Source organism: Strix aluco, chromosome 1 (assembly GCF_031877795.1).
Source record: "Strix aluco isolate bStrAlu1 chromosome 1, bStrAlu1.hap1, whole genome shotgun sequence".
Classification (NCBI taxonomy): Eukaryota; Metazoa; Chordata; class Aves; order Strigiformes; family Strigidae; genus Strix; species Strix aluco.
This window is the reverse complement of record NC_133931.1, coordinates 25791361-25816240: the sequence shown is the minus strand read 5'-3', so window position 1 is coordinate 25816240 and position 24880 is coordinate 25791361. Positions and strand designations below refer to the sequence as shown.

Here is a 24880-nt window from a genome sequence, read left to right as displayed (position 1 = left end):
GATAATACACATCAGTGCAAGCTCTTCATTATGCAACAGTATATGTAATTTTAATGCAACTCTCAAAACCTTTGCAACACATTTTTTTGGAAGATATCTAACAGCCAGAAATTCATGCTACTAGCATAAGCTTGACAAAATATTTTAAAATGATATAAAATTACAGATGGTCCTGTTATACTGGACATGTTGTTTATAATACATGAGATAGACAAACATTGTGCTTTTTCACAGCAAAAAAAGAAAATGTCCATACATTTACATGTTTTTATTTTAAAAGGGAAATGCTTAAAGCCAATTACTAAATTAAGTTCTTTGACTGCCTCTTCTCATTAATGTTACATGGAAAATAAGAACCATAATACATCATTTTAATGAGTGTTAGATGCAGTTCCATAAAAATGGTGTGAGAATATTTGTCACTTGGCTATTTCCATTGCAGCTGTGGTCTGTTTGCTGCTAAGTTTTTTTTTTTTTCCTATGCCAAGAGTAAAATTCTAAGCCCACGATGACCCAACTGAAGGTAAAACACTCTTTGGCCTGGGTTCTGTTTAGAGAATCAAGGTGTTCAGAAATGATTAACAGCAAGTTTCTGCAGTTCATCCTTGGCTCTAGTCAGCTGCTTAGTTGACTGTGGTGGGTTTTCCAAGAACTAATTGCTCAAAGGTTAGCAAGCAGGTGTAATAATTTTCCAAATACAAACTATACTCTTAGGTGTGCTGGATCCTATAGAATGAATAGAAATAAATGGCAGCAAAAATTTAGTAATGTATGTTTATAGATGATACATAATTTATTTTGAATTAATGAATTGAATCATTCAATCATTGAATAATGAATTTTCAAAGAATAAATAAATTGCCACATGATGTTATGAAGGTGAAAAAAGGAATTAGATAAATTTAGGAATTCATTATCAGCTGTGTCTATTAAGGAGCATATTAATTGCAACCTCTATCACGTGAAGCCCACATTCTTTCATCCCCCCTGCACCAAAAGAAGACTTATTAGAAGCTCAGTTAATGAGATAAATATGCAATTGCTCTATTTTTACTTGTTTTTCTTAAGCCTCCAGTAGTGGTCACTGTTGGGGACAGGGCACAAAGGTAAACAGATGTCAAACACCACTTCTTATGGCTGCTGTTGAGTTTCAAGAGAAGAGTGGTCTCTTTTGAGCGTTATGGAACTTCTTTTTTTTTTTCCTTCTATTTTTGTCTACAACAAAATGAACCGATCTCAAAAAGGAGTAAGGAAGAGATTAGAGTGATAAAGAAAACTTACGTATTTTGCAGAAAAGCTCTAAAAAAATAAATTGTTGTTGACAGGCAACATATATGGGTTGACATCAGGGCTTAAAAAGCTACCACAATATTATTTAGAGAAAGAAAAAGCATTAATAAAAAATATTTTTCACGCATCCTCTTTGCTTTCTGCAAAGAATCCAAGCAGCTCACCATGGGTTTCTTGTCTTGGTGAGAGATTTTGTCTCCTTCACCAGGCGCTTCCTCCTTAGCACTGTTCATTCTCTCTATCAGGATCCATTGGAAGGGGTCTGATCTGTTACTTGCAGAAGGGCTGTGGGTTCAGCAGCCCTGCTTGCTTTGGTTCTGTAGGAGATTCATTCATGGAGCTGGGAGCACATCTGAACATATGTCAGTGGTCTTTTACAGCTGTCCATGTCACTTGTCACACCCCCACACAGAAGCTTTCAAATGTGCCCCATGTCCAGAAGCTACATCTGTCACAACAGTGAAAGAGTGCCATTCCTTCATTTCTGTCCTTCAATAAACCCTTAGGGCAGCATTTGGCTGGAGCTGCACGCTGGGTGGATTTTAAGGGAGGAGCAGACAGCCAGGCCGCTGTACTGTAGGGTGGGAGGACATGTGTGCTCAGCCCTCCATGTTCTGCCCCCTTCCCCATGTTCATCTCCCACTGTGGGAGAGATCCAGCTCTATGGTGTGGCTCTCGCCTATCTGTATTCCCTGAGCTGGGATAAAAAACTCAGATGAAATTCAGGAACTTCAGTGGGTTCACTGCGTGGAAAGCCCCACCACCTAACTACTCTATTTTTTTTCCCCAGAAAGGCCAGCTGCATTATTGCCAAATAATGTGAAATTTAAAAAATAAAACCCTGCTATATTGTATGTAAATAAAACTTTCTTTAAAAAAAGCCCCTTGGGCCATTTCCTGGAGCAGCACCACAGCAGTGCATGGTGTTGCCACTGAAACAGGGGAGCTGTGCCCCCTTCCCTCCATTCCACAGCTCCCTGAAACATTCCAGCCACCCTCCCAGTCTGGTAGCACCCACCGGCGTCTGGAAATCTTGGAAGGACCAGGTCAGTTGCTGATCAGATGGCTAGATTTGGAAAATGCTGCTCTGGATGATTTGATGTGTAGACACTGAAAATGGTAATACCAAGGTGGGAAGGGGGTCCTTGTGTTTACAACTCCAGCAGCGTTTCTGGTGGGAGTCGTATTAGCAGACCTGCTGTAGTTTCTCCAAGCTGACTGGCAACTCTTCAAACTAAAACAAGTTAGTAACTCTCTTCTGTGTACCATAAAAGGTTTATGTAGAGTTAATGAAAAACGTGACCATCCTTATTTACTTCTGGGAGGGTATGCTTGGAGCCATGGACATAAAACACGGACCTGGGATGGTGCACAAAGAACGGAAACGTGGGGTTTTTCAAAACAACTTGAAATAATGCTCTCGTGTCCTGACAATCCCTCTTCCACGAGGTGCCACTCGTGGGTCGAGAAGCGCCGAGCCCTTCCCTGCTCTCCCCACGCAGGGCGCCTCCTCGGGGCCAAGCCCGTGACAAAACCTCCGGCCGTGGAGGGGAGGACGGCGCCGCCTCAGCCCTTCCCGCCGTCCGGCTCCTCCCAAGATGGCGGCGGCCCCGCCCCGCGCGGGCGGTGTCCCGGAGCCCGTCCCCCGGCGGTGGGGTGTATGACCGCGGCGGGGCGAGGAGAGGGTGGCGGGGCTGGTGGCAGCCGGGTGTTGGGGCGGCAGCCGGAGTGGAGCAGCGCTGGGTGAGCGGCGCGGGCCCGGCCGCCTCCCAGGTGGCGAGGGGGTCGGTCGCCGGGGTCGGTCGGGGAGGGAAACTTTCCTCACGGAGCCTTTCCCCGCTGGGGTTCTGGCCGCTTTTCCGCGGCCATGTTGGGAGCTGGGGGCTGCCTGGCGGGGAAGGAGCTCCGCTGGCGGCCGCCGTGCGGGGCTGTCCCGGCCGTCCGCGGGGGCACTGCCGCTTCCCGCCGGGAGGGAGGCGGCGGGGCGGGAAGGACCTGGGGAGGGAAGGGGTGGCGGCGGCGGGCGCTGGCTTGTCCCAGGGCGCTGAGGGGAGTTGCGGGGCCTTGGAAACGAGTTCGTCCTCTGGAGCGGGGTGGGGAAAACAACAACGACAGCGGCCCCGCGCTGTTACATAAGTGCCCGAAACTCCCCAGCTCGGCCGGGGCCCGTGCGGCGGCGGCCGCTCGCCGTGGGGCGGCGGGACGGGCTGGGGCGGAGGGCGCTGCCTTCCCCGGCGGGCCCCGCGGGCAGCTCTCCGCCGGAGCAGCGCCTTGCCGCTTTAAACTCCTCGTCGTTCTCGGAGCGAGCCGCCTGAAAAAGTCTTGATGCTGTGGTAAAAGAAAAAAAAAAAAAGGCAGCGGAACCGCGAGTGGTGCGGCTGTGATCATAAGGTGCTATTTTTTTCTGTGAAATTGGCATATTTTTGGAGAGGAACGTGACTGGTCTGCTTAAGATATGTATGGTACATAAGCTGTTGTCTGAAAGCGGCTCAGGAAAAGCTAGCCACATGTTTTTCCTCTCGCCTCATTTGAAATACTGTGTATATAGGCACTGATATTTATAAATGGTAAAACTGCTCATCATGGCAAGAAAGGGATGAGTGAGTGCTGAGCAGTGCGTCTTGGCATCGTCTTTGTCCCTGCTAAGAGAAACAGCTGGAGCTCAAGTTTTGGTGTGAAGCATCAGTGCAGTAATTGTCGATAACCAAAACGACCTGTTATATCCTTAACCAGAGATCAAGGACTTCTTCCTTGTCTTCTGGTTGAATTGATGAGAGTGGTTCCAGAAGCATCACTGAGTCCTAACTCAGGCTGTCAGGTGTGCTGAGTAGTTACTGTAGGGGTTGATGCTTACTTGACTTAATACTACATCTGAGGCTGCAATGTGCCTAACAGCTTAAGTTCAGGTGAGGTTAATACAGTAGGTAAAGTGGGTCTAAAATCAAACCCTAGAATCAATTTCAGAACTGAGATTGCTAATTCCTCTTTTTCTCCCAAAATAAAGAGAACTGAAATACTAAGCTTTCAAGTTCTAAGACTTGTGTATTGAATTGTTTTAGGGATGGCTGTCTGAAAGAAGGGAAGTATTTAAAGATGGCAGTGTAATCAGTGCTGAGATCCTACTGATAATTTGCTTTGTATTCAGTCATCAACATGCAGAAAGGAATCGGTTCTTCAGCTCAGAAGGCCATGTTCTTCCTTTTAACCTGCGTAATCGAAATACTGTTGACCAATCGAGTGAGAAGTAAGAATCCCTGTGTAGTTAAATGTCATGTGTATCTGCTCAGCTTGTTAAATAATAAAATGCTGTGCTGCTTTTGGTGAAAACAACAGTGAAAGTGAAGCGTTGTGAACCTGAGTCCCAAATTCTTGCTTCTGAATGCAAATCAGCCATGTGCCTTTTGGTGTGTCTGTGAGTTTTGCTCTGCACAGAAATCCACGTAGAGGAAGTCCCTTAAATGTGAAATGAAAACCAGTGAGTAGAAATTTGGAGCTGGAGAAGCTGGATCAGTTTCCTCTGTTGTATGCTCTAGCAAGAGACAGAGTAGTGTCTTTTCACCTAGAAGCAAGCTTGCATTAGGTGCAGTGATGAAATCATTCTTTAGCAAGAGCAGCGTTCTGTTTCCCTTAAATTATGGGCTGAGACTTAACTCTAGCATTACATATATCCTTGGACTAACAGAAGATTTACCCATAACATCCTGAAGCCCTTTAGTTTACAAAAATTATCATCAGTAAAATGGTTGTTACATTCAAATGGCATGGTGACTTTTAGGTTTCACCATTGTGGTTAGTGGATGTGGGAAGGTTTCAGAGCAGTAAAGAGAGATGGGACTGCAGTTTCAGGTGAGGCATGATATACGATGGAACTTAGCACATCTCATTTACCTTGCAAAGAGCCAAGTGACAGCAATAAAGGCAGGGCACAAGCACTGGTTTTGTTACACTTGCAGGGTTTTGGTGACTTGTCTTCACCAAGAGGGATAGAGGTGATAAAGTGAAAGGTTAGCGTCAAAGCATGGCACGTGGATGAGGGAGAGTTGAAATTTTTATCATGTGCAGATGTGATTTTCTGAAAATGTGTCTGTTAGCTCGAATGTTGGAAGTGGTGGTCAAGCAAACAAATGGCATGCAGGTTTTTGTTCTTAAAGGCCATTTATTAGCTGGTGATGTCAAATAAGGAAACCCCAGTGCTAACAGTGGGTATGTTTCTTAGATGTAAGAAAGCTAGTTAGCTTCTTGATTTTTGTGTTAAGAAATGAACCTTATTCTGTACTGCTTCAAGTTCTGATACTGCATTTGTGACTTATTTCAAGCTGTCTTAATATTTAAGCTTGCTCTTTCATTTATGTAATTTTTAAAAAAATTGTACATGATGCTTGTGTATATGTTTTACTGCTTTCAAGGATTAATTCAGTACTTTGATGGAAGTGTGATAATCTGGGGATTGTTCTGAAAGACAATATATAAGGTGCAGATAGGCTTTTGAAATAGAACCGTATATTTAAAACTTTCTTTCTATGCAGCAAATGCAAAGTTGGCTATTGTAGAATAACTTTTGTTTTCATGATTTAGCGGAGGACTTGTTTTTACAGTTGAGGGGGATGAAAAGCTATTCTGTAGATAGATGTGGTAGAACACATTTACCATACTAAAGATTATTTTAGCACTGTCATAAGCTATAAGATGTGATGACAACTGTGTTAGCAAGCAGAGTCCTGCAAATTCTGAGCCACAGGAGTAGTCCTGTTGAAATAAATGAGTCTGCTTGCATGAGAAGTGGCTTGATTGAGAGTTGTAGGACAAAGATTCTTCTTTCATGAAAATAAATAATATTGTGCAGAAGTGTTATTGAACAGAAGAGTACTTCATGTTTTTCAGCCTGCCACTTTAGTACCACATAGTCAAAAATGCACTCATATGTTTACTTTGGTTTTTTGAAGTTGCATAAATAGGTAAGAGTGCTGCTGCCTTGGATGTAGTGATGGTGTGTGGTTTTTTTTTTTTTTTTAAGCCTACTAGTGATTGTAAATAAGGGTTTTAAAGATTATTTGGAAGAGACATTTTTTGCTTTGCATCATTATGTTTTACACAATGTGCTTAACACTGTTCTATTGTACGTAATATAGCAGGACTTTGGCATTTTGTATAAGTGTGAAAAGAAAAAACAGTTGAAAGTTAAGGTCTTCAAATACAGGAATGTTCTCTCAACACCCCCCCCCCCATTCCTGTATGTAGTAAGATAACATACAAGCAGTTAGTTACTGTGTTGAGATACAATCTCTTGAGAAGTTGGACTGATTCAGACAGATACAGGGGAGTTGCTAGATAGTGGGGTATCTGATTTTTCTATCAGCAGCTTTAGCTTTCACTAGATACCTCTTGTACTTCAGACATATCATCTAAAGGTAATAGTTTTGCTTTTAAGTACTTAGTATGCCTTCTGCAAAAGTTACAGCATGTTTTTTTGACATTTGCATTTCTAAAGTGTACGCATAATTTGTTAATGCAAATTAATATTAAAGAGTGTACTGTACACGCTGCTGTTCAGGTTGTCAGATAGCATCTTTCTCGGAACAGTGAGCTGTGCACGTTAACTTCAGTGCAAACCTTTGTGCCGTTTTCAAAGTTTCCTCTATATCGTGTTATCTTTGCTGCAGCAATAAGAGCCTAAGAGCAAAGGAAAATGGCCTGTTGGATGAGAATCACGTGGACCACGAGCCCCTGCAGTATTCTGGAGGCTGTTTATTGCACTCGGAGGACTGGGTTGTGCTGAGTGCTCTAATGTCTGTGCTCCAAGTGCTTTCCATATGTCTTTAAAATGCATCAAACACATTTGACGAGCAGTAAAAGGACAAAAAGGCCAGTGAGTGCATTTCCCAGGAAAGCCACCTACAATAAGCTGCTGTGATTACAGGGTTCTTTCAGGAAATTACTCCTTTCCTTCTCCTTCTGCTTTAAATTTCTCCTGACTTAGCTGTCAATACTTGGTAATGTAAAACTTCTGAGACTGATTTGCAATGTACTTCTGTTCTGAAAGCTGTGTGTGACAGTGAATGTTTTTTCCACCCCTCTTTCCCCACCACCCCAATTCTGATGTAGGTTAGCAGCATGGAGGCAAGTGAACTGCCCCTTTAACACACAGGTTATGGCTGAAAAGCTGCTTACATTGAAGACTGACAAAATCTATTTGTGGTATCATTGTTAAAGCTTTCCTTTTGGCTTTTGTCGATAGCTGTCAGATGTCAGTTTTCTAGACCATCACTGTCTGCTCGTATCTCACCAAGTAGCAGCATTGGCTATAAAAAAGGGCTTATGTCCCTTTCTCAAGAAAGAGCAATTCAGTGCTTGGCTTATGTATTTTAAATATTGCTGGATAAATAAATTTTAAATCTTGCAGCGGGAGGCAACAGTGATAGGTCCATCATTGCAGCACTTCGGTGTTGTCAAGCTTCCCGAAAATCACAACATGTGGTTTGATTCCAAGCCCCAAGCTGTGTTTCGGCTGCTTGCAAGCCCCTGGTTTCTTCTGGGCTGGTGGTTTGCAGCCTGATGACAGCCCTGCTGTGCTCATGGTTACTGGGGCTTGAGCCATTTTTTGGTACCACTTTAAGCAACTTCTTTCAGGGGGTTTAAATAGTAGGAAAAAGATTCCTTGCAGCCTGCCATACTTGCCCTTAGTCTATTCTTGCTGGAGAACTAGTGGTAGAATTTGTTTGGGGTTTTATTTTCTTTTAAGGAGTTAAGAATATTAAGGGACTATGTATGTCTGAATATTCTGGTTTTCCTACTATAATACTGAAGATGTGCTGCAGCAGTGCTTTGTCTGACCCTGCTTAGGTAGTGGCCAGCTGCCTGACCTCCTGAAAGTATTTCTGCAGTATAATATAGTATTGGTTTGCCCCCTGAAGTGTAGATTTCTTAACTTGGGTCAAGAGCAGCAGAAAGCTGAGGTGATTGCTCCTGGTCAGAGAAGAAGGTTGAGTGGTGTTACTTGGCTTGTGTTTTTTTAAAAATTTGTGGAAATGCTTGGAATTACTGAACTGGTAAAAGAAACCTCTTTGTTGTGCAGCTTCTTTTTCTATAACAGGGTATCTGAATTTTTTAAATTCACATGCATGTGAAAATAATATTGATATAATAAAAATAGTGATGATGTGGTTATGCTGCTGTGCCTATAAATTGTGAGACTGCATGGGAAAACTTTGCTCTGTTTTAAAACACAGCTAGCTAAAAACAGAAGTCCTTTTGTGTAGCAGTTATTTGTAGGAAGTTAACAGCTCTTTCCTAGCTTTGACTACTTGATAACTCTCTAGTCCAGTCCTTGTTAGACTGTTAGTAAAATTCAGAGACTTCTCTCATAATGGTAACAGAAGTAAACTAACGAAAATTTAAAACAGAATTATTATTTTTTTTAACACTGGCCACTTTAAGTACCTGTGCATAGTGAAAAGACATAAGCCAGTGAAGAAAGTCAGGTGTGCCATAGGTGTGCATTCACAAAGAAAGGGAAAACAAAATTCTGTTAACTTGAGGAAGCTCATTTGAACATGTAGATAGATGTTCTGGTAGCTGTCAGGTGCTAAAACGTGCAGGTACTCTGAAAGCTAAGAGGTGCTATTTTTATTTTATACTTGCATATAAGAGATACACATCGGAAATCCTTCTGTAAGTATTCTCTACTTGTAGGTTAAAGATGCTGCAAGAAGCATGCTGGCAAATACTATTTATTTCAGTCACTGAGTACCAAATCCGCTTTTACACATTGACTGAGAGATGGTCTAGCTAGCCCTTAGCAAGTTGCCTCCGTGTGTGCTCTAAATACAATAATCCATAACAACAACAAGCCACACAACCAATCTGGTTTTGGAGAACTGCTTGCAAGATGGATTTGGCAGCACCTCTTGTGGAACAACTGTATCTGGATCTGTTTTTTCTATATTAATGATGCTGTGTCCCCTCCCTGAAAGAATTTAAATAAGTCTATTTCAAGATTTAAAAGGTATATTGATGCTGTGGATTCTCTTCATTGTGCTGGGTTGGCAAAATTTAAGGCAAGATCTAGTTTGTTCTGAAATTGGTCAAACCCTTTTGACTGATTTTTTCACATCCCTCACCAATGTCCATTTAATGTTAAGTGTGGTATTTCTATATGTCAAGTTATTTGCTAGCCCAGCTACCCAGATGGGTGCCTCGGTGCTGGTGAGGCGGGCTGTCATCAGTTAAGCTGTTCCTTCGCAGGCAACGTATCAGATGGGAAGGGCACACCCGGCGCCTGTCCAGGCAGCCTGGAAGGGAGGGGTAAGTCACTGCTGCCAAACTGGAAAATAACATTTGCTGGGAGAGACTCTTCAAACAGCTAAACAACTGGAGTAGGGAAACATTAAGTTGTAAACAGAAAAACGTATTCCAGTGTTTAGTATCACAGCCCAGTCGAGTGGTCCTTTAGGCATCGGCCCAGCATGCAGGGTCCACGTCTGCTGGAGCTTTTTGAGCTGGAGCACAATGCCAGGCTCCTGTCCTCTGCCCTCGAGTCTTCTGGCACATTTGTAAGGTGTTGGTCTGTTGTTCTCCTGATGGCTTTTAGCTACTCAGAGCTGTGGAGAACTTTGGAAGGAACTTTAACTTTTTTGGGCTCAAGATCTGTGGTTTTGAAACCATATTCTGGTGTGTATTCCCAGTGTTTTGGTTAAGATGAAAGATGCAGTTTGCTGGCACCAGGGGCTAAGCTAACCACTGCTAGTGCTCCTAAACACATACAAATGGCAAGTCGAAATGCTAGGGTATTTTCCCATGACAGAAAAGATTTGATCTGAATATTGGGCTTTTTTCAGTTAATTGTTTGTTGATTAATTTAAAAGGGCACATGTGTATTGCATAGTTTATAAATACATAGTTTATATAAAAGTGTACAAAGCCTCAGCCTTTTTACTTATACCCATTTCAGTATGCTGACAGCTGGAGGTATTTTATATGCCCATAGTTGCCTTAATCTTGCTTTCTGTGCTTTGCCAGTTGAGTTTGATGTCAAAAACTGTTCATCGTGGGTCAGGCCTGCCTGTTCACCTCTTCTTGCAGAACTCAAGCTTTCAGGGTTGTGCTGGTTTTGATTTTTTTTTTTAAATTCCTTTAATTCTAGCCATTACCAGGTTTGCACATGCACGTGCTGGCTACCTCTTCTTTCACATCTTGAAAGGTGTTAAGAATTTTCTCATCTAAATGGCAGCAGTTCGGCTGGCAGTACCATGTTTCGCAAGTGCAGTTCAGAGCCATGTCAGCCTGTATTGGTGCTTGGGGAGTACTCAGCTTGTTCACAGATGGGTAAGGACACAGAGATGAAACAAGTTTAGGAAGTTGCTCCCTTTGTTGCTCCAACCCTTGACTACCAGGTGGGGGGTGGAGAACTGCATATTTCTTTCCAGCAGCAGCTCTGTCTCTATCATGCCAGGAGACAAAAACAATATCAGCTACCATGGTTTATTATAAATAGAAGCCTGACAGTGGTAATAAGCAGCTGATTTAATGAAAAAGCTGGATCTCTTACAAGAATGTTGCTCCTGGGCTTATGCAATGAGGTTTCTCCTCCCCTATGAGGCATTCGGGGACTTTTTCCAGTGAAGTTGGGGACAGAGGGGAAATACAACCACTTGCAGTTGGTCTAGGAGTGGATTGAGGCACTCCTGATTGTGTACTTCCCTGTGGTAGGAACCCTTTAGTACTGTTTGGGTTTGCATCTTTCATATTTTCTGTTACTGCCAAGGAGGAGAAGAAGATAGTGGGAACAGCTTTGGGACTCAGCAGTTCCGGATTTCTGTGTCTCTTAAAGGGTGCCACATGTTTCTTGCTCGGAGCAGGGGTGCTGGCATTATGGCACGTGGCGTTAAGGCCAGGGTGGTTCCTCTCACCCTTTGTGCAGGGCTGCTGTAAACTGGCTGAACTTGTCTGGTGGGGCATCCCGCTTCCGCATACCTTTATTTTCCTCAGGTGTCCTCTGTGGTTATTTAGCATTACAACTCATTTGGGATGTTGGAGCTAGTCTTTCTCTTTACAAGCAGGTTAAATTGGTGTTCTTTTTCCAGCTGAGGTTTATTTTGTTAAAAAACAAACCTTGTGAGAAGCTAATGTGCAGGATTTAGATGCATACAGCAGCTCAGGCAGTGTGCTAGCTGTTCAGCAGAGTAGCCTGGATAGTAAAACAGCATTGTTCTGCTCTTGCTGTGCTAATACGTATGCTGCTTGGCAAAACAGAGAGTTTATTGCTAAAAATAGCTTTCTGTACCCAAACTAGCTTCTGAGTGGGTTGGGGAATGTAAGGTCATACATCTTGAAAGATCTACCTAGAAATGACTTCCATCCCCAAAATGGAGTTGACCTTTCTAGGCATTCCTAGCTCTGTTGAATAATGGCTACTGCAAATTTGAAGAGCAATGCACTTGCCATGCAGGCTTGATAATAAAGTTTTTTTTGTTGTTGTTCTTAATTTAGAATCATTTACATTCAATGAGCAATTCTTACACAACTGGTCAATTAAAGTGAAACGGAAATCCTTCCTTGTAAGTTAGAAATTAGAGTATACTAAAATTAACTGTAATGTATTATTATGTTAGGCAGTTAAAATGGGGATTTCTACCCTCAAGAAGAGTTCTAGTGGGACTAGACTTAAGACAATCATTTGCAGCAGTTTATAAACAAAAACCAAACAGATCTGTCTGGGTTATTACGGTAACTATAGGTTTATGATGACATCCAGCTAGACAAATGCAGGGATTTGCTTTTGTGGTGTATTTGGACGTGACTAAATGCTGGGCTGAGAAATAATCTAAAGATTTCTAAAATATTGGCAATGCAGAGTATTTGCAGGTCATGCAGTATGAAGTAACGTGGTTGCTGTTAGCATATTTCCAGCATGGTTTCTGTGAGTCCATGGCTGATGCCAGAACATTAGCCAACACATCGAGACAAATGAAAGGTTAAGGCTGCTCGTTTGTACTGGATATACCAGTAAGGGAGGGAGTTAGCTCAGCTGTGTTTCCCCACACCACAGCCATTGCTTCACAGGCTTGCGCAATGCAGGAAGCCATGTCTTCACAGTGGGGAAGAAAAAATGAAAAACCACATTCATGTAGAAAACATTACTCTGAGCATCATAGAAATGAGACTTGGGAGAGGTCCACAGTATCATCGGTTCCACTTTCCTGCGGGTGTAGTATTGATTGATGCTTATACTACGTTTTCTCTATAGTGTTTGTATGAAAATGTCGCAAGCATCTTTGCTTAGAGTAATCCAAAGCAGCTGTGGTATTGCCACCATCTTCTTCCAGTTTTTTATCTTGCTGCGTTTTTGGTTTTATTAAATGCCAATAATTAATAAGGGTGTGAAAATGGTGCAGAGGCAACAGCATACATTGCCTTAAGGAAAAGGTAATCTTTTTGTCTGTAAATGAACTCAAAGTTTCTATCCCACTACTGGTACCCTTCTGATTGCTTCAGCTGTTAACCAGATTAGTCAAAAGTGATTCTGGATAAAGACTATGTTGAAGAAATTCAGAGGGATCTTACTGCCTCCTTTCCTGCTGCCATCTCTACCTTGATGTAGTCTCTTTAATCTGTTGGTCCTTACAATTTCTTTGCAGTATTGTGATGTAGCTTTTTGTCATTCTTGGTACTCATCTTTCAGGTGTCATCAGGGTTATCCTCTGCCTCCTTAGCAGCTGGTTACAGTAGTGATAGCAGGACAGTTTGTTAAATACAGCAGTTTTGGGAGTACTTTTGTGAAGAGATTTATTAGAGAACTGCTTGTTAGAAGGCTGTATTTCTCTTTCAATGACAGTTGTTGTCTTATGTTTTAAATAGCATCCAGGACAGCTAGCTCCAGCACAGTACAGGCACTTAGTTACTGTCATGTCAGCTTTTAGCAGTGATAAAGACCTTTAGAAAGCATTTGTCACTCATATCTCCTCTCAGCATAATATTTTTGGGGGTGAAATTTCTTTTAATTTCATTTAACTTTATGGTTAAATTGGTCTTTTTGCTGTTTCATAAAAAGCAACTGGCGAATATATAATCAGTATTCAAAACACCTGCAGTTAATTGTTACAGATGTATTTAAGTGTTAAATATAGAATGAAATATTAATGAATTAATAAATGGGTTACTGGATATTTAAAACTTCATTTTCCTCAATGTTCTACATACTGAATGATAGAAATAAAGTTTAATTAAATATCTCTTGCTGGTATTTCTGTATCATCTTTAATCCAGCTCTTGTTATTACCTTTATGGTCCTTGACAGCTAGTGCTGACTTGTGCATGAACGTTGGGATTCTGATTACAGCTAATGAGATCTAAGTGCATAGAAAGCTTAATTTGCCAACAAAGATGACGCAGTGAAACATTCAGGACAAGTGACGGTATCATCCTTCTCTGTATATATTGAAGGAGACTATGTAGGAGGTGGAACTAGTGAGGCCAAAGTAAGATGTAAAATTTATGCTGATTTCTCTTCTGACCCGTATCAGAAACTTAGAACATCTGCTGTGCATGTGTTTAGTTCAGCAATTTTCTGTACTAAAACTATTTTCAAAGAATTAGACATTGTTAAGTTTCCTTAAACAGGTTGCACTTGAGAAATTTACACTGTGTTTTACTTGGCAGTGGTGCAAAAAGTCAAGTGTTGCTCTTAAGAGCAATACATCTGATATTGAGATTAGAATACAGTATTACAGCCCTGAAATGCCTTAACACCTGGAAGTTTGTCCACAAAAAGTAGTGATACTACCATTTTGGACAGAGCTTTGAATCAGAGGGATGTATGAGGGTTCTGTTGTGTTTTGTTCAACTGTAAGTCAAATTAGTGTGTCTTCCTTGCATAGGCAAAGTGCAAGAGGAAAGCTGAATGAGTCTAATGTGATAATATAACGTATAGCAATTATTGGAAACCTACTACTAAAAACAAGTACGTAATTATGTACTAAATGAGTGATTCTGCCTGATGAACTCTTTTTAAGGAGAAGGTGATATTTTTCTCTGTAGATCCAAAAGGTGAGTCATCTTGAAAACCAGTCATTTAACACACGTTAGATATTTGGTCTGCAGATAGTCCTTGTCTTGTTTCTGTCTTGTAAAAGTTTTACTGATCTTCTGTACCTTTCATATATATTTAACTTACGTGATTAATAAAACAAGATTCAGTTCTATTTGAAATCTCTATTTTAATCAGAGTCTTCGAGTTGTGGAGTCAAACATGATAAAATATTTAACTTTCGCCTTTTATTAAGTGACTGTAAACAGAAACTTTTATTATGAAACATGTATGTTACCCTTAGGTGAGAAAGAAAATGGTTTAGTTTGAACGTATGTGGTGGAACACAGTTGCTGACTTTGTATGTGCAAATGCAGGTGTGAGAGCAAGGGCTCTGACAACGGGATAATTATTTAGAAGTTTATTGGATGGCAAAGTGTAATATCCTTTCATTTAGATCTGCTGTTTCAAATTTTCTTTCTTTATGCCTTTTGTATTCCTCCATTTCTGAGTCTTCTCTATTCTCTACATTTGCTTCACTGAAACAATACCTAGATCTCATTTCGTCTGTTCTAATGGTGTGATCAGATACTGTGGTTAGTGAAATTTTTTTATTGGACTTGTGTTACTGAATTTGGCTTGGAAACATCCAGGATCTGCTACTGCTTTAGGACTGGATGGGCCTCTGTATGTTTAGTTTTGAGCTCTTGTACTTTTTCTAGTAGCTTAAATACACTTTTTTCTTTAAAGCTGTCAGTTTAACTGTGAATGTACATAGTAATGGATGAGCTGCCTGCATCCTGATAACCATGGCTCTGAGAAATCTAGACTGCCTGGTTTGTATTAATGCAGTGTGTTGAATGTAATTGTTAACAGTCTAATTGCTAATTGTAAAGATGATGATAGATGAACTGGCAATTATGGCAAGGCCACTAGCATTTTCCTCCCTTGAAGGAGAGTTGAAGAAAAATAATGCTAAAAATTAGTTGCTTATTAACTAATGCTTGTTAGCAGGGACTGTGTACTGGACAAAACTTGTTCTTGCCCAGGCCAGAAAGTAATGGAGCACTGCTGGTTCTTCTGTATTGCTGAAGAAACTTGGGAATTTGGGTTGTTTCCCTCTCCTGCATACCTTTTGTGCTTGTCTGGCAGTCTAAGGGAAGTGCTGGTTCTGATGGTAGTATGCTCTGAGCTGGGGTGAGAAAATGCTTTTGTGCTGAGCTGTATGCAGTCTGCATCACTATGCCATTATAGCTTTTTTTCATCTCCTTTCTCCCCTCCAGCACCTTTGTGTTATCTGTGGTTCTGCTCTGTGGTGATCATGCCAGCTGCTACAGCGCTAGTGTAGTAGTAGAAGATTTTTCTGGCAGTGTTGAATTAAGCGTAGCTATGTCAGTCAGGGTTTCTTTCTTCTTAGTTGACTCCTTATGTGCGTCTTCAGCTGTTCTTCTGTGCAGTTTAGTCTGGCCTCTATCAAGAGCAGAGCTAGCATATGAAATGAAAATTCTCCTAATTTAAACAAGACCTGTAGAAGCATTGAGTCCTGGGAGATCTTTGGTTTGGTCACCAGGATACAGCGGCAGAAAGAAACAATTATGTGGGAGGTGACTTGTCAGTGCACAGCAACCTTAACAGAATCATTTTCCTGCTGTGGTAGCCTGGAATGTTAATAACTGTAATAAATATGTGACTTCCTCAACATGGGTTGTGTTTTAGGTAAGTGGGTAACTTGTTAGTTCTTCAAAGGTTTCTGTAACATCTACATTTGCTCACTTTGAAGATGACTCTTCTCACCAACAGGATACAAATGCAAAACTGGAGTGAAATAGGGGAGCAAGGTGATTTTGATATCTTGATAACAAAATTGTTATTTCTGTAGAAGCTTCTTGTGAGTAAAGTAGAAATAACTTAGTGTCAAAGACAGTTCTGCATATGGTAGAGGAATATTTTGTCACCTTTACATAACTTAGTATACTACAGAGATGAAAGCCTTTGCCCCAGCATCTTTGTTGTGAAATGGCCTTACTGAGAGCAGTATGTGAGAAGGAGAACAAACTGAAGGTACTGCAACATTTTGAGAGCTGAGATTTATTTGGAAAGGCTGCTAAACTCTGTTCATGGTGCAACTTTATGTAGCTAATTTTTCTTACAAGTTGATGTTTATTTTTGTGATGTTTTGACTAGCAGCTAGTACTACACTGCAGCCTGGACACAAAAAATGAATCTGATGTGCTGGACTGATGGTCCTTATAGACAGATGGAGTCCTCCTTGCATAAGGGCCTGGGGACCTTTGGGAATTTGTATGCAAAAAGTGTGAAACTGGAGTCAAACATGATAAAAATCTGAGAAATAGGTTTGAGTTTTTTGACTTAATAGTGGCCATAAACCCAGACTACGTATAAAATGCACCCACTCTCCCCTTAAGTGGAGCTGTCTAGCCTGTCACAGAATAACAGAATCGTCAAGGTTGGAAAAGACCTTGAAGATCATCTAGTCCAATCATTAACTTAACACTGACCATTCTCAACTACACCATATCCCTAAGCACTCTTATCCTTTTGGAGCCCATGGTTCTGGCTTGTTCCTCACTTGCTTTGGGGAAGATTTGGGGCATCTTTTCAGCAATTTGCCATTGCTTGGGAATTGCTTTGTTTGATCAGGTCTTGAGATCCTGCATCTTGAGGACAGTAATACAGTATCTCTTCTTATAGAGGCCAACAGTAGAAACTTCAGAAGTTCAGAAGAAAATTTTAGCTGGCAGAGAGGGAGGGTATTGCCACCCAGTTCCAGGGTATGATCTGTTATCTTTTACCATATATCTGAATATACTTTAAGAAAATATTGTCGTCACTTCAAAAGATTGGTAGTTTGTATAGCTCTTGGACTGTGACACCTTGGGGTTAAAAGTTCCTTTGTGTGTCCAGATGGTATTTTAAGTTAATATCTCCTTGGTATGTGTGCTCATGAGAAGAAGAGGTGCACCTCTTCTCCTGATTTTACCTCTTGTGACTTATGGGATGGCTTCTCATTTGTATTCCTGGTCTGTTTTTTCCATGCTTCATTACTATGTGTAATTGTGATACTTTCTGGGTAATTTCTCATTATCCATTTCTGAACTTACTTCCTTTCTCAGAAAAGGCTAGTGAAGGTGAATGAGCATTAGTGTGCATAGGATTTCAGATGGATTTTTAATTTTTAGTTCTCTAAAAACTTATGAGAAAAACGTCAGAGTGCTTATTTTAAAAAGTCTAATCTGTTAGTGTGGGAAAATACAATTCATGCTCTGGAAAGGTAGAATAATCCATCAGCAGTCTGTGGCTTTTACTGTCTTAACTGAGGCTGATAGGTGAGAATTTGTTTCAATTTAGAAGAGATGTGATTTTTTTTTTTTTTTTTTTTTTATCTGTCTTAATAGTCCTTACCTTGCCCCAGATTCTTGCTTTAAGTGTAGTACGTATTTTCACAAGCTGACAGTACAGTCTTCAGCACAAGTTCTGGAGTCATGTGTCTTGGTTTGAAGCCATTAAACGATCCTGGTTGGTGTTGTTTTCTCTTGGGTCATCCTAGAGAACAGTTAATTAAAACCTTTAGCCTTTTCTCCCCCTGTTTTTTTTCTCCCAGTGACTTGTATTTTGAAAGCTTTCATGGTGACCTTCAGCCGAGTTTGCTGTTTATTGGCAGGGAGTGCAGAGCGCCATGAGTTGGAGTTGCGGAGCAGCGAGTACTTCCTACAGGTCGCTGCAGCTTTACACCAAGAGCTTGCTTCACTGAAACGCATCAGTATGATTGTGGGTTTTTTGGGAGGGAGGGGGGTCCCCCTTGTGGACTAGCAAAAGCATTTAACTTGCTGTAATTTGCAGATAATTCGTATAAAAGTGGAAGTTTAGAAGTAGTTTAGAAGTATTGATTTGTACCTTCAGAAAAGCGTATTTTTCTGGTCTGTCCCCTTTGCACTCTGCTGACTGATTTCCTTCCCCACTTCACAGAGATCGTGGGATTACTGAATCATTTCAGACTGACCCTGTGACTGGCTCCTTGCTTTCTTGTTCAGCTTTGGCACCTGCAAAGGCTGTTTATTGCTAGCATGTTGTTAGATGGGAATGGCAGTTAACGGCAATTAACCCTCATTCCAAATCCTGGGCTTTGTCAGTCAGGCACCTGAATTTGATTTTTTTTGAGCCTAGGACTACAGCAAACACACATCAAAAAGTTCCTACTTTATCTTTTGCATTCCTTTCTTAGCACTTTTGCCTTGCTAAAGAGAGTGATAATAGTTGGGACAAGCCAACAGCGTTTCTGTGGAGTGGCATCTCTGCATTAGACAAGGCTGTAGTACAAGTGAAGCCCAGAAATAACTCCCAAATGCCAGTGTTGTGCCTCCTTGCCATGTGGTAGTAGGTAGTTGGAAGGTGTATATTTAAAAAAAAAAACCCAAAAAAAACCAAAACAAAGAAAAACCCCAAAATGGCTAGATCTTAATGCTGAATAAAACATGTAAAGAGTTGTTATTGTGTGTCCCCATCTGTATATAAGTTAGTATTGGTGCTTGGAATGCCTGAAAGAAATAAGATGTCTGTTGAAAGGTGTATTTTGGATGTGCCTCTGTAGTCATAGCATTAAAAAAAATGAATCACAGTGATGTAATTTGAGTCTTTGGCTGTTCTGTGGGAGGAGAAAACCCTACAAAATGTAATACTTCTGTTTACTGATCAGTTTAAGCCAGTGTACTTCTGATGCAGGGAACTGTCTAAGCACTTCCCATCCCTCCATCGTCTCCCTCCACCACAGCTATCCTGGAAACCTGTGCCCTAAAACTCTCTGGTTTGTTTTCATCTGATCAGCCCTGATCTAATTCACTGTGTAGCTTTTGTAAATGGTGTAAGGGAGCAGGGAGGGGGTCAGATAGCATAAATTGGTGTCGCCACAGAAGGAAACAAAGCAGAACTGTATCAGCTAAGTTCGGTGTTGCAGAAGGATTTAGGGATTTAGTACAGTGTCCACTTGTGGGCATCTCTTAAAGGGAACAATGGACAAAGCTTATAGATTCTTCTGTCTTCAGTGTCTTTGATACGAGATGATGTCATGTGCAGAGCTTAAAAAAAGGTCAGTTTAGTTATATCTGAGCAAGCCCAGTTGTCAAACTATTTTAGTGTGGAACTAATTAAGCGTTCAAAGCAGTAACTTACAAGTTATTTTTTTAATCATACTTAACATTGGGCATGTGGATTTGTGTAGTCAGGGGTCACATACTTATTTAGATGAGGCCTCATGAGAGGTTTCTCTGAGACCAAATTTCTGTCAGGAAGCTTCATCCCTGTTTTGTAAGGAAGTATCTGAGCTTTGATTCATAGGAAGAAGATCAGGTTATGGCAGAGCAAGAGAGTCTGAGCAGCATCAAGTCTGAGCCTTGTTTCAGCCTCGTTTCATCTTGATTATAGGCTGATGCTGTACTGATAGCAGACAGTGTCGATCTAAAAGAAAAGGTAGGTGAACACAGAGGACTTCCCAAACTGGGATCGTGTTGGGAAGCACAGGTACTAGGCACTGGAGTATTGGGTACTCTGCTTTCCTCCAGGCCTGTTCAAAGCAGTGGTTGTACCAAAGGGTGTTGTGAGCATCAGCCCTGCGGTAGCTGGAAGGGAAGGCACAGGAGAGCACTGCTTCTGCATGCTGAGAGACAGGTCTGTTCTTGGTACTTGACTCTGCCAGCTGTTTCATGGCTTTGGCAAGCACACGGTTCAGGTTCATGGCCATACTCAGGAGGGGCTTGCCGGGCAGAGATCTGGATCAAACTGGCAGGAGTTTCCTTTGCCTGACTTCTGCCCAGGAAGCTCTAGGGTATAAGATAGGCTGAAGAGTGGTTTGCTGAGGTATGAATCACTAGAGTGACTTCTTATTTTCGGTTCCCTGTTGGATGTCTCAGGAATCTTACCCTTACAAGAGACAAATCTTATTTGCTACTTGGGGAAGGATGAGGGGTGGTTTTAATCTGTATGTAATTGGAACATATGTACTCTTTATGTTTACATCAGCACTTCCTGAAACACGAAGTCTTCTTGCCTAAACTTTAAGGCAGTGCAAGTCACTTAATCTTTCTCAGGAGCAGTTGCAAGCTGTATGAGATGTCCTCTGTGCTGGTCTGCCTGTGTATGTCACCTGATCGTGATGGATGCAGATGTGGTGTGAGGAGGGGGGGACCATGCAAAAAGAAGGCAGCAGCAAGCAGGGAGTGAGCCACCAGCAGTGACTCGCTCCCTGCTCCTGGCTCGAGTTTGCCATGAAAGCAGGTGGTGGGTGATGCAAGCTGTGGCCTGTACAAAATGTTTCTAGTAGGTAGATTCATGGGTTTGGCCCATGATTTAAGGTTTACGTGGTGAAAATAGAGCAATACTGAGTTTGGGAATGGTGGTTTCCTATGTGAACATCAATTATATAATTTTTGTTTATAGTGTTAACACTAACATGGGTCTCCAGGCTGCTCAGTTAAGTTGATGTTTCTGTCAGTATTAGAATTTGGAATGATGGATGATACTTTCTTTTGATATCCAGAGAGTAGATGCAGGAGCATATACAGAGAAATACAAGCATTAAACCAGGATGCAGTAACCTTACTAGAGAGGAAGCCTCCTAGTCTGTTGCCAGAGGCTCTCAAGAACAGTGCTGTAGGTGCAGTCTGTGTGATAAAGATAGCTGTCAGCTGGATGGAACATTTTTGCTTTTGAAAAAAAGACTAATCGGTTGCTAAAAATTCTTAGGTGTTAATACTTATTTAAATCTAGTCCAAGTCGGTGCCTCTGAGCCAGCGGGTTCTGTTACATATTTTAAGAAATGCGGGGTTGGTACCTTCCTTGGGGATGGCTGCTGTTGAATCAGTCCTGTTCTAACAACAAACTTTTTTTGCTAATTTTAGGATACTTGTGAAAGATGGTGGATCGCTTGGCAAACAGCGAGGCAAATACTAGAAGAATAAGTATAGTGGAAAACTGCTTTGGAGCAGCTGGTCAGCCTCTGACTATTCCTGGTCGTGTTCTGATCGGAGAGGGAGTACTAACAAAGCTGTGTAGGAAGAAGCCCAAAGCGAGGCAGTTCTTCCTGTTCAATGACATTCTTGTTTATGGTAACATTGTCATCCAGAAGAAGAAATACAATAAACAGCACATAATCCCACTGGAAAACGTCACTATTGACTCCATCCAGGATGAGGGAGACTTACGAAATGGGTGGCTTATCAAGACACCAACAAAGTCTTTTGCAGTTTACGCTGCCACTGCTACAGAGAAGTCTGAGTGGATGAACCACATAAATAAGTGTGTTTCTGATTTGCTTTCCAAAAGCGGGAAGACTCCTAGCAATGAACATGCAGCTGTCTGGGTACCAGACTCAGAAGCCACTGTGTGCATGCGCTGTCAAAAAGCAAAATTTACTCCTGTCAACCGTCGTCACCACTGTCGCAAGTGCGGCTTTGTTGTGTGCGGGCCTTGCTCTGAAAAGAGGTTTCTTCTCCCGAGCCAGTCTTCCAAGCCTGTGCGAATTTGCGATTTCTGCTATGATCTTCTTTCTACTGGGGAGATGACTGCTTGTCAGTCCACTAGATCAGACTCCTACAGCCAGTCACCTAAATCATCTTTAAATGATGTATCTGATGATGACGATGATGAAGACAGTAGTGATTAAGGACCAAATGTTTTTTCCATGTGTTGCAATTTGTGTTTCAAACCATATGGAGCTGCTTTTGGGGAAGTCTGTAGTGAGGTTCCTCAGAAAAATCCTGTTCTAGCCATAAAATATGCCTGAATATCTTCAATTGCGATGTGCCTCAATCTATGAATTCTCTAGACAATAGTTTTTTCACTCCTCTGCAGGGATAGACTGTTGCAAATGTTATCAGAATATTTTCCAACTTCTTATACTTGAGTTGTGTCTAGGTTAGACTTTTGTGGAAGATTGGAGAACAAAATGTACTTTCTTAATTTAACAACCCATACTTCCTAATGCTTCATATTGATATGTTAAGTGGGCTTTTTCAGATACAGGGAGAAAAACTGTAAGCATGCATGGAAGAGTGATGTTTTGGTTAATCCCTTAGACGATCTTGTTTTTCTAACCATCGTATATAATAAGTTGAATTGTGACATAATTTACAAACTTAAATGTCACAAAACTTGGAAATTGTCTTGTTTTGCTCTTATTTATGACTTCCTATGCCAAGCAGTGCCTTGTACCAGTTGTGCTGATTCAGGCAGAAACAAACCTATTCTATGTCGTCTGTTATCTGCCTGATGCTGGTATCTGAGAGATTGTTGGTGCTATTGAAAATAACTGCTGTGTTCAAAGTGGAGCTTTGACAAGGTCATAACTGTACCCCGCGGTGGGTGACAAAGACCTGAATCACACATCCTCCCCCGTGCAGGCAGACCTGAAGACTCTGCAGATTCCTACAGGCTTCAGCGGGGTTCTTCTTTTAGGAATTTCATTGCGGGTTGGGATCTTGAGATGAGAAGCTTAGGGTGACTCTTCATGGGGATTTATACTTGTTCTTTTCAGAACAGTTTCTAAGTTTCAAATTTGGCAAATGCATACGGAAATTTTAGTTGGGTGATAAAGCATTTGGATGTGATAGCCTATCTATTTTTTGAAATAATTCCCCAAAATTACACTAAATTGTTTCTTAAAACATTGGAGAGAGGGTTGGGGGTTTTTCCCCCCAGGAGTTTTATTGACTTGTTTAAAAATAACCTCATATTGTCAACAAAAAGCCTGCAAGTATCCTTATAAAATTGGCTTTCCTTTTTACACAGCTGACCTCAGGATAAATGTGAGATGCAAGTTACTTCATTCTAAATGTATACCCAGGACCAAGAAAGATGTATTTAAGAACTATAATGAAATTGTCAGTGCAGAAAATGTCTCTACCATAGTATTCGTTTTTATTTTTAACAAGTTCTTGAATACAGAAGTGTCATGTTCCTGTATAAATGTAAGAATTAGACTTGCAAAGACATGTTAAACCCCCAAATACTACGTTTCTATATTTTTATAATAGTAGTGTCAATTTTGAAGCAGAAAAACCTCTTTGAAATAGTTGTTTGAATATAGTAGCAACTGACTTTATAAAAACAAAGTTAAACTTTTGTATCTCTTTGACAATTTCTGCACTGTTTGCCTTGGTTGGCAATAATTGGGTTAAATATTTATTGAATAAACAATCAATGCTGCATATTGCACTAGTCTCCCATTCTGTATGCTGTAAATGTCAGTCATAATTTTTTTTATAAGAATTAGCAGAGCACTTCAAAGTTGTAGCCCTCTGAGATTTCTGATAGGTAAAGATGCACTTAGCGTCTTTAGGGCAGGCATTCTGCGTTAATAGTCTGTGATACATTGCTTCAGGTGAAAATTGCATTAATATTTTTAGCTTGGACAATTTCTAAAAATAAGGCTTTTTTTGAAAAGCACTGAAGAGTATTTGATCTACTTTGAAATAAGCATAAAAATGGAAAATGCTTTCTGATGGAGACTAGGGACCAGAAAGATTCTGTGAAATTGCCAGATAAGCAATAAAGAATCATATATACTCAAAGAATAGCTGAAATAAGTAGTTGCATACACTTATTCCTTGAAAGATGAGGGAATGGTGACCTGCAGCAGGGGAAAACGGGCTATTCTGAGAAGGCACTTCCAGTTAATAGTGCTTACTTCTTGTACCTCACTTACTCAATATTTGTATTTCAGGAATGGAGACATGTCAGCTTCAGTTTTTCTACATAATCAAAGTACAAACTTCCCTTGTACATACCTTCTAATGACTAACAGTAATTTTCTTCCTGATGCAATTGTTTCCTCTTTCTTAAGCTGTCAAATATTAACTTGTCTTGTTAAAGAGTCCATCTCCCTGTGTACTTTTCCTTGTGATTCTATATGTTGTGCTCTACTTTTCAGCACTTTTTAGGGGGCGGGAGGAGGGTTGCCAACAGTTAGATCACATCCTATATTTTGCAGAATGTTCTTGTACCTACTTCAAATATCTTTTTATCTGTGAATGAAACTTGCACTGTGCTGCACTGATCCCTGAAGCTGTAACCAAACCAATGTGTGCGTGTGGGACTTCTAATCTGAAATTGATGTATATGGTCCAAGCTTTTTGAGAAAGCATTAAAAAAAACAAAAAGTGTTTTATGGTAATACTCCTATCCCTCAGTGGTATTTGTTTAAAACTTTACAAAATGGACTTAACATCAACTTCTGTTGTACTTACAAATTCCTGAAAGGGCTCGTTTCGTACTTTGTAATCTTGTTCTGTCAAATTATTTTATTTACAAATATACGATGTAGCTTCAAGCCTATGTGTTTAATTTTCTTTAAGTGTGGACCTTCAAGGGTGACAAAAAATAGGGTGGCTGTTTTTTATCTTGATAAGTATTTTAGCAGCAAGTTTATTATTCAGGGTCAGGAGGGATTAGTAAACTTAGACTATAAGCATACAGGAGGAGATTTAAGACTAAACTAGAAATAAATGTAGTTATGGATTTAGAAGCAACATACAAATTTGAGTAACTGTTTAAAACAGG

The 24880-nt window shown here is 40.9% G+C and overlaps 1 protein-coding gene across 2 annotated transcripts; it reads left to right on the top strand.

The window, feature by feature from the left end:
* Window positions 1–2909: 2909 nt before the first annotated feature.
* PLEKHF2 (pleckstrin homology and FYVE domain containing 2) lies at window positions 2910–24650 on the top strand. 2 transcript variants are annotated; one of them, XM_074815471.1, is made up of 2 exons: window positions 2910–3033; window positions 21223–24650. In XM_074815471.1, the coding sequence occupies exon 2, from the start codon at window positions 21237–21239 to the stop codon at window positions 21984–21986; it is 750 nt and encodes a 249-aa protein (XP_074671572.1). In that variant the 5' UTR covers window positions 2910–3033; window positions 21223–21236; the 3' UTR covers window positions 21987–24650. The 2 variants fall into 2 exon arrangements, with proteins under 2 accessions (XP_074671572.1, XP_074671581.1); XM_074815480.1 differs by having other exon boundaries at window positions 2946–3063.
* Window positions 24651–24880: the final 230 nt, after the last annotated feature.

Bases quoted from the DNA above. Each gene is read 5' to 3' on its own strand.
- PLEKHF2 (XM_074815471.1), top strand. From the start codon at position 21,237: ATGGTGGATCGCTTGGCAAACAGCGAGGCAAATACTAGAAGAATAAGT.